Consider the following 9,667-nt stretch of genomic DNA (forward strand, 5'->3'; position numbering starts at 1 on the left):
TCGTCACACATTTAGGAATGGTATTGCAACACTGGTATTTAAATACTTTTTGTGAAGTTGGCCATCCTGACATGTCATTTTTACCTACGAAACTGACGTTGGATGAGGTCTGCAAAATTTAGTTGTTTTAGTCGTAAATATTTACACTACGTGTTTACTAAATATATTTGCTATAACAATACATTATCATAGAAATTTGAGATATTTCAACACACTTTTTTTTCACAAATTTTTTGTCAGAACAATGTGCTTAGATATCGTTTTCGTACTTTGAAGGCGTTCAATATAGATGAAGCACCCTCAGAATATGTTGGAGATATAAAACTAGATAAACTTTATTTTGTTCTGGGACAGTCAGTATCACCATTGGAAAGAGAAATTGATGAGATATAAAATAACTTGACCAGTAGTTCAAAAAAATATATATTTTTGAAGAGTTTAGCATCCAATATTTTACCACTTGTTTTATTTTCTTAGTCTCTTACAATCGTATAAAGGTCAACCATATAAATTTGTTTGAGTGAAACATTTCACATATGAAATAAAAAACAAAGGTAATTATAAAACATTGACTTTACTTCACAGTAACAGATATTATTCTTATATCATCAAAAGGTTTATCAGTTTTGGCATTGGTTTTAACATTACTGATATTCTGTATGACCTCCATTCCTTTGACAACTCTACCAAAAATTGTGTGTTTGTTATCCAACCAAGGCGTGGGCGTCAAAGTGATGAAAAATTGACTCCCGTTGGTGTTTGGTCCCGCATTGGCCATGGAAACGGTGTAAGGCCTGTCGTGCTTCAAATGGGGCCTCAATTCATCCTCAAATTCTCCTCCCCATATGCTTTCCCCACCTGTACCATTTCCGGTGGGATCTCCTGAAAAATCAAATGAAATGTAAATTTCCCTCAGGAAAGAAATAACTTAACTGTATCACGACTTTGGACTCTACTTGAAATGATTTTAAAAATGGCAATGAATAATGAGTGCTTATGGAAATACAAGGTCTGTTCAGAAAATAAAGTGTTTCATGTCTTGATTATCAATTAAATTCTGCTACAGTATAAATCATTTGTCTTTTGACCAGAAGTAAAATTTCAAAAAAAATTTTGAATGCTCATTCTCCTCACCTGTTTGGATCATGAATCCCTTGATAACCCTGTGGAAAACATGTCCGTTGTAGTATCCATTCTTGGAGTGAACGCAAAAGTTTTCCACCGTCTTTGGCGTGTCTTTGACGAACAGCTTGATATGAATATCTCCAAACGCCGTGTGAAGGATTGCATTTTCATACAGCCTCTGCACAGCAGGGTTGTCCGTCGCAGCGAAAGTATCTTCTTTCGAAGGTTTTTCATTGAAAACGTCCCTGTCCTGATCGCCTTGCAGCTCGTCAGGTTCTCTGCGACTAAACAGATAGAAACGAGATTTTTTGTAGGCAGTGCAGATCAGGGTAGGATCTGGGATGATAGATTCAAGGATGGGGTTGTTGGACGCCTCTATTTCCAGCGTTACAGCTGCTTTGGCCTTCTTTGCAGATCCTGGAATCAATAATAGTATTTTATTCGATCATTTTTTGTACAAAATGAGTTAGTATGGTGGGTCAAAAAAACATAAATAGACAATTTGAAACAAATCATCTAAAGGAATAATTCGTTCAGGCCAGTCTTAACTTCCTACACTGTAGGTTAATGGACTGATACCTATAAGAAAACATCTACTCTCCTGGCTAATACCACGAAAAGTTGGATTATATCTGGCAGGTCTCAGTACAGGATTATTCACTGAAGTTATTCCTGCATATACTGTTGGCGATACAACTCCCTCAATAGATTTTTAATTATTGGAACACACTTGCAGACCGGTTTCGGACTGTTTGGCCACTCGTCAGTGCAAGGTAGTCAACAAAGTTGATGATTTCCGATAATTGAAAATCGAATACCTTCAGAGTATCATTCCTTGAACTAGGCTGAGAAGCCCCACCCTCAATACTATAATATGTATGATATTCTTTAGACTTTGCACCAAAAAATCAACTGTTGAGAAGTGGTTTGCTATGTTTAAAAGAGGTGAAATGAGCACTGATGACGATGCACGCAGTGGACTCCCCAAAGAGACTGTTACCGATGGAAACATCAAAAAAAATCCCCAAAATAATTTTGGATGACCACAAAGTGAAGTTGGTAGAGATAACTGAGGCTCTAAAGATATCAAAGGAATGTGTTGGATGTATCCTACATGAATATTTGGATATGCAAAAGCTATGTTTAAAGTGGGTGCTGCGTCTCCAAACCGTGTAAAGATGCAAAAGCTAACTGGCAATGTTATGGTATAATTATTTTGGAATGCACATGGTACACTTTCCATCGACTCTCTTGAAAAGGAAAAAACCATTAACAGCCACTATTACATATCGTTATTGAGACGTTTATAGAACGAAATCGTGGCCACATTTGAAGAAAAAGGAAGTGCTGTTTCATCAAGACAATGAATACACTGAGTCACATATCAATGAAACCGAAGGCAAAATTGCATGAATTGGACTTTGAATTGCTTCTGTGTGCATTGTATTCTCCAGATTTGGCACCCAGTGACTTTTTCCTGACTTTTTCTTAGACCCCAGAGGAATGAGGTGTAAAATGTTGATACTTGTACTACCTGTATGAAGAAATGCCAAATTATGTCCAAAGTGTGTAGAAACAATAGATGTGGCAACATTTAACTTGTGGGTTACTGACTACATCAGAATTTTATCTGAGAGCAATGCATTAGAATATGATTGCTTTTTCAGTTCCTTATTCATTATTCTCTACGTTTATTTGGTTTTATTATACAAATTTTCAATGTGTTCGAACAGTCTGATTAAAAATTTCCACCTGAAAAAAAAAACATCTATCATTAAGTTCTCACCTTGATATAAGGCGATATTTAACATCCTCAGATTCTCGTTCTTTCCGATTATTCTCACACATCTGTTTGTGTGAATATTGATCAGTTTTATTCCTAAAACCGTAGCGTACATGATGAAATGCCCACTCTCATCAAAAGTTATGTTGGCAAGCTCGAAGCTTTCTGATTTCTCCAAATCTCTCTCCACTGCCATGCGTCTCCCGAACTCCATATTTGGCAACTGTTGGGTTTTCTGCTGATGTTCTGTGAATCGTGGAATTGTTTCGTCCAACACCCTCAACTGAAACATTTGAAAATACTTTCATAAGTCAATACTGTGATACATTTAGGGACAAAAAAATAATGAGACTAAATGAGTTATATATAATAAGTGTAGGTTATTTGTTGGACATTGTAAATGAGCTGTTCAAAAACTAAGGTGAATTTTCGTCAATTTTCTGCTATCGAAAAAAATGGATCAAAGAATCTGCATCAAATTTTGTTTAAAATATTAGATTAGGAGCTCAAAAATACTTGAAATGTGGCCAGTGACATAAGGTGATTGTACTCTTGAGCCAGAAAACTGAGCATCACTTAGGAACTGTTGAATGACGTCAACTACGATAAAAATTTATTTAAAAAGGTCATAAGTGGTTATAAATCATCAGTATATGGTTATGACAATGAAACCAAAGTCCAATCATCCCAGTGGAAGAGCATAGGAGAGCCAAGACAAAAAAAACACGCCTAATTCGATCAAATGTCAAGATTTTGCTAAATGGTCGTACGGTCAATAAGGAGTATCATCTTGAATTTATGCGCCGTTTGCGAGAAGCATTACGAAGAAAACGTCCGGTATTGTAGAGAACAATTCATGGCTTTTGCATCACAATAATGCACCTACTCACTTGTTCAAAATTTTTCAACCAAAAACAACTCTGTAGTCATGCCTCAGCCACCATATTCACCAGATTTGGCCCCCTGTGACTTTTTTCTGTTCCCAATATTGAAGATACCCATGAAACGACGGCGTTTTTCAAAGATTGAGGAGATAAAAAAAGTGCATATCAGAACTGCTTTGAGGTTTGGAAAAAACGTTGGCAGAGGGACTACTTTGAAGGGAACAAACTAGAAATTGATGAATAAATATTTTTTGAGAAAAATTAAAATTCACCTTATTTTTTTGAACAGACCTTTTATGTGGATATAGATAACTCAAGTCAACTGAATCTACAGGTAGAGCTGCAAATATCTTCCATATTACTCCAATTGTTATTGTTCGCTTGAAACTATCTTTAGTAAAATCATTATACCTATATCATACCAGTTTTCCAGTAACAAAATTGAACACCCTCACTTTTCTATCACTTGAAATGGTTGCAAACTTTTTACCGTCAGGGGAAAACGCCAAGCCGCTTGGAACAGTCTTATTTTTTGCAAATTCAAACAAGTTAGTATCTAGTTTGGAGTCAAATGATACATTTCTGGGAAATATGTAGTCTTGTTTATTACCAGCCCAATATTCTGAAAGATAATGATTTAATTACTTCAATGTTGCAATGGTGTGTTAGCTACACACCTAGCATGCCCTTTTTATCAACGGATACAACTACATCATATTTGGGATTATATTTCATCAAGCTGACAGGATTCATGTGGATTTTGTCCAGCACATTCAGATAAGTTTCATTAGATTTGCCATCATAAATGTAAATTTTAGGTGATTCCTTATCGGAAACAGCCAAAGAGTGTATAGGATCCCCCGAACTGTGTATCCACTCTACAGTGCCAGGGACATAATCCAGCCTCAACATATTTATCATGTCGAAGTTAACAATATCAAATATTTTCAAAGACTTGTCAAGTGAAGCTGAACACAGTAGGGTTCCTTCGCTATTGCAAGCTATCTTAACTATGGGACCTAAATGGCTGCGAAAGTGCTTGACGAATTCTATTCCCGTCTCCATCTTCTTCCAAAATTTAATATGACCATCACAACTGGCAGTTATGATAAAATCAGTTGAGGACACCACGCAGTGTGTAATAGTATCCCTATGCATGTAGCTTCTTTCATAGGACTCTGCGCAAGGTAAACTATCCACATAGAGTTTTTCGAAAGGCAGTACTTTACGTTTTTTTAATGGGACTGCCTCTGATGGGGAAGGGCCCACAAAAGTGTCAGAGTTTGGATCACTGTCTTCATTTTCATTTCGTTGGCGTTTCTCCCGGATGTGATCTTCAGAATCACTCATGATTCAAGTTTTTACCATATAATTCTGTTAAACAGTAGGACGTGAAGTTCAGACGCTCAATAAAATGAATAGAAATTCAAAAATATAAATATAACCAACAAAAGCCATTTCTTTATTCCAGTCTTCTTCTTCTTCTCTTTTTTTATATTCGAGAAGAACATTAACCCAAGGTACTCTGTGCCAAGGTGATACTACAAAACAAAGTGTTGGCAGAGGCGATACATTCCGTGCGTCCCACTAAGCATTCCCACTAACGATCAAAATGCTCCAATAGCTGTTCCACATAACGACTGCGGTCTGTCATTCGTAATTAATTTCCAATTTCTCAACTTATTCCATTATTCAATCTCACAAGTAATCAATGGAATAATTACTTACACATAATGAAGTAAATTTGAGAGTGCAATTAGACATGGCATTTTCAAAATTTATAATGCAATATGTGATAGAAAATCGTGTAACTAAAATGACTTATGAATTCTTCATTTGAATAACGATGAAATACATTCTCATAATAAATAATACGTGGCCTAAGTTTTCGGTTTTCCCGATTATAATTTTGGGGAGTTGCATTCCACTCTCCATCAGAACTAGATAAACTAGTTTCTAGAGCACTATTGCGATGCATCAACAAATCTCCAATTACCGTAAAAGACATTTTGATTACATTCAAACTCAATTAGTTCAACAACTTCGCTGAAATTATATATAAAAAATTGAGTGATATATATTTTTTTTTTGTAAATGAAGGTATCTTGCAATTATTGGAACTTGTTGTTAAGGCTTACGTAACATCATAAGAACTTGTACTTTTCAACCTCGCCATTTGTAATATTTACCGAACGCCTAAAACGCTCCATATAATTCATTCGACATCACGAATTAACGCTCTCAAGCAAGTGGAACGGAAAAAACTGCGGTAGTGAGCGCTTAGTGGAACGCACCCATCATTTAGAGTCAATATTTAAATATTGTATGAACATACAGGACTTGACAAATAGAAGAGTATTTGCTCTCTGCCTGGCATTTCCAACGAATGATATTAATAAATGGTGTGTGTGCAGTTGTAAAGTAGAACACTTCGGTGGATGCTTAGTAATTTTTTGAAATACAATAACTCTAGTAGTATAACGTTACTATGGTGACTGGATGCGCAAAAGCGACTTGATATTCAAGAGCCATTTTTTTCGAACGATGATTTTGTGACACTATATACGTTCCTCATTGGGTAACGTATAAAATTTCATTGAAACACTCTATGTACTTTTTCCTTTGCCAATAAATTCTGCATTCATTCCCCTTCTGCATTTGATGTGATGCACGCGGAAATCTGACAATTATTGCCGAAAATACAATTTAGTGCCCTGTATTGTCGCGTCGCCATGTTTGTTCCATTTATTTTTTTGTTTCCGTTACCGTACAATTTTGCGTTTTTTTAATACACGTTACAAATGTCTTGCCTTTGAAACGAATCCGCTTGAGTAAAATCATCTCTGGTTACCATGAACATAAATGAATGTTTTGGTTGTTTTATCGATTCTCAGTATAACTAATAATACATGATTCATTTATGAAAACCAATGGATTATCAGTGAATTATTGAATTTAATATTTCACAAAAATGTCAATAAAAAAAGGTCACTTTGATAATTGTTTGTTTTTCCTGAGGTACACTTCATCACCTTGCGACAATGATGCATCATTTTTAATAATCGAACGAGAAAAGTAAGTATTAATGGAGTGAAATAACCGAACGTTCCCTAAAATATTTTGCAGTTGGCGGCTTGTAATACTAAAATCTTTGTCAACCTGCTTGTCGACTGTCAATTTCTTTTACATGGTTGATAGCCGAAAGTACCACGTGCGATTGAAACTTCTCTAGTGGTTTTATAGTTGAAATACATAAATAAAAAGTGAGTGTTTTCAATTTATCACCTCTCGACAACCAGTGTTTTCGACAGAGTGCAAAAAAATATTAATATATCGTTTTTATTTCGTGTTGCAGATGCCTTTAGCAGTCGACTTATTGCATCCTTCTGCCGAACAGCAGAGAAAATCTCACAAACTCAAAAGGTCAGTAGATTGTTGGAACCAAGAATTTGAGTGTGAATGACTTATGAGCATTTTGAAGATCTTATAATTTCCATTTGTCTGCAGGTTGGTCCAGCACCCCAACAGTTACTTCATGGATGTAAAATGCCCTGGTTGTTACGCCATTTCGACAATTTTCTCGCACGCCCAGTCCGCAGTACCCTGCAAAGGATGTTCAACGATCCTCTGCACATCTACCGGAGGCAAAGCGAGACTCACCGAAGGTTGCAGTTTCAGACGTAAACAGCACTGAGTCTTTTAAATATAATGTAACTTCAAATATGTTTTCTAATAAATAACTGTATTGAGGATTCAATTGATATATTATTTTCAATTATCAACTCTCGGTGAACTGTTTGCACGATGTGAGAACAGAATTGTGTAATATTTTGAAATCTTTTCAAATTTATGCATGCAATATCTTTGAATACATGTTGAAAACTTGGAAGATTTTTATTAGAAATACTTTTGAACAATAACCAGGTAGAAGTTAGGAAATAATATTACTGTGTAGTAATTGATGTCAATAATAAAAACTAAGTTCTACACAAATATTCAGCGAAACAATTTTCTCACACACAACATTTTTTATGCTTGGGAAAGAAAGGCTTTCCATTTTTTCATCTTTTTACAAAAAATGTGGGCATTGATGTCTATTTTATGCATTTTTATCTAATAATTAACAGGTCGATAATAATACATTGAAATGTTGAAAGAAACATCCTTGAAGGTGCAAACTCGTTTTCCTCATTTTATTGAAGACAAAGTACGTCTCTCCACTCATAGGCCATTTTGGTAACGTGTGGGTTGTTCTATTTGTATCTGCAGTATGCTGTGTAATGCCCACTGTTATTTGAAAGTGCATATAGATAGTAATGACAAGGAGCCACATTGTCTGCTGCATAATTTGTTGGCAACATTGAATTTGCCTCTGAATCTTTCTGTTGTAGAGAATCTTTTGTAGTATAACAATAACGATAGAATGTATTCATCAATCAAACATACAAGGCATCATACATACACATTTGTATAAAACAGAGTAGTCAAAAAATGAAGGTACTCTACGAATAAATTGTCAAGATGTGTATAGTCGCAAAACAAACCAAAAAAATTGTATATACAATAGTCAGTTTCACAGTAGTAAGGTATCAGGAAATATAGATTTCTTCAACATTATAAAATGCCATTTCAAGAAGGGATTTTGTAAAGGTTTTTCTGAATAGTATATCGTTCAGATTCACATCTATTTTATTGAAACATTTAATAACAATACGCTTTGGTGAATTTTCAGACTGATAACCTTGCGTAGGGTTGTCGAATTACTTCTTTATTCCTAGTATTCTACATCAGTGTCCTCGTTCCTCTTTAGTTCATTTTGGCTTCTTTCATAATCAGCTCAAGAATATACAAACACGGAAGGGTTACCATTTGAAGATTCTTGAATAAAGATTTACATGTTGTAGTTAGATGAGCAAGGTACATTGTTCTTATTATTCTTTTTGGTGATACAAATGCTCATTCAAAGTGTCAAGAAGAATCACATAAGCTTCCAATTTCATGATTAACAAGTTATGATCAATAGTATCAAAAGCACGACTGAAGTCGTAGAACAATCCTAGAACATTATTTCCATCATTCAGTGCACTGCAGGTTGATTTGTGTTTACGAAAACCATTCTGTTTTGCTGGGAGAAGCTCAAAGTGTTACAAGTACTTGGTCAGTGTATCACAATAAGATGTTCGAATAGTTTAGCGATTTGACTTTGTATGCATATAGCCCTATAGTGTATCACAAGCAGATCCCTTATTTTTAAATACAGGTATACATTTTGATTCCTCAATAGCTGGAAATGTTCCAGATGTGAAAGATTCAGTTACTTTTAATAAATACGACATAATTTCTGCTATATACAAGAGTATATACAGCTTTGAGAATTTTTCCATTTATGTCTTCTATGCCAGCATACTGTTTAGCTGTTGTCTTATTTATAATGGAGATTACTTCTAAGGGTGTCACTGGTGTTATAAAAAAAACTTATGTTTTAAAATGAATCACTAAAATACGAAAAAACTTATGGATTGATAGGGAATTTATGCATTTTCTTCCTTCCTCAAACACGTCGGTTTTTCATGTCCATCCAAAGTTTCCAAGCATTGTAGTAATTTAGAGCGGGCTTTTTTCCAGTTTGTGGACTATGAAGCCAAAGCTGTTCTTTCCCAAAAACTCCAAAAATTTACCCCTTTCAATTCAAACTTTTTAATACCTACATATTTCGTCAAGCAAATTGAGTCAAGACAGGAGTGTTACGTACACAAAGTATTTTTTTTGCAATATTATTAACATTTTTGTACAGCCTAGTTCTTGATATTCTTAATTAATTCTACAAAATGTATTAGTACTATCATTCCTAACTCGGGAAAGGTTATTGTTGAAA

General features: G+C 35.0%; 2 protein-coding genes across 2 annotated transcripts; one reads left to right on the forward strand and one right to left on the reverse strand.

Annotated features, from left to right (window-relative positions):
* Positions 1–555: 555 nt before the first annotated feature.
* On the reverse strand, positions 556–5,263 carry LOC111504465 (peptidylprolyl isomerase domain and WD repeat-containing protein 1). The gene is made up of 5 exons (XM_074173414.1): positions 4,470–5,263; positions 4,215–4,414; positions 2,912–3,191; positions 1,135–1,542; positions 556–882 (listed from the first exon to the last, which is right to left on the reverse strand). Exons 1-5 carry the CDS (start codon positions 5,140–5,142, stop codon positions 575–577), a joined length of 1,869 nt encoding a protein of 622 aa, XP_074029515.1. The 5' UTR covers positions 5,143–5,263; the 3' UTR covers positions 556–574.
* Positions 5,264–6,918: 1,655 nt separating this feature from the next.
* RpS27 (Ribosomal protein S27) lies at positions 6,919–7,549 on the forward strand. Its single transcript, XM_023159028.2, has 3 exons — positions 6,919–7,055; positions 7,148–7,215; positions 7,300–7,549. The coding sequence occupies exons 2-3, from the start codon at positions 7,148–7,150 to the stop codon at positions 7,484–7,486; spliced, it is 255 nt and encodes an 84-aa protein (XP_023014796.1). The 5' UTR covers positions 6,919–7,055; the 3' UTR covers positions 7,487–7,549.
* The last annotated feature ends 2,118 nt before the right edge of the window (positions 7,550–9,667 follow it).

This window comes from Leptinotarsa decemlineata, unplaced genomic scaffold (assembly GCF_025532065.1).
Source record: "Leptinotarsa decemlineata unplaced genomic scaffold, Ldec_3_MD MMD2_tig00000251_RagTag_RagTag, whole genome shotgun sequence".
In the NCBI taxonomy this organism is placed as follows: Eukaryota; Metazoa; Arthropoda; class Insecta; order Coleoptera; family Chrysomelidae; genus Leptinotarsa; species Leptinotarsa decemlineata.

What these genes read in the sequence shown, in the direction of transcription:
- RpS27 (XM_023159028.2), top strand. Translation starts at nt 7,148, where the DNA reads ATGCCTTTAGCAGTCGACTTATTGCATCCTTCTGCCGAACAGCAGAGA. An exon ending in AAATCTCACAAACTCAAAAG is followed by an intron (nt 7,216 to 7,299) that starts GTCAGTAGATTG and finishes ATTTGTCTGCAG; the next exon opens with GTTGGTCCAGCACCCCAACA.
- LOC111504465 (XM_074173414.1), bottom strand. Translation starts at nt 5,142, where the DNA reads ATGAGTGATTCTGAAGATCACATCCGGGAGAAACGCCAACGAAATGAA. An exon ending in TGATAAAAAGGGCATGCTAG is followed by an intron (nt 4,415 to 4,469) that starts GTGTGTAGCTAA and finishes ATTATCTTTCAG; the next exon opens with AATATTGGGCTGGTAATAAA. An exon ending in GGGATTCATGATCCAAACAG is followed by an intron (nt 883 to 1,134) that starts GTGAGGAGAATG and finishes TTGATTTTTCAG; the next exon opens with GAGATCCCACCGGAAATGGT.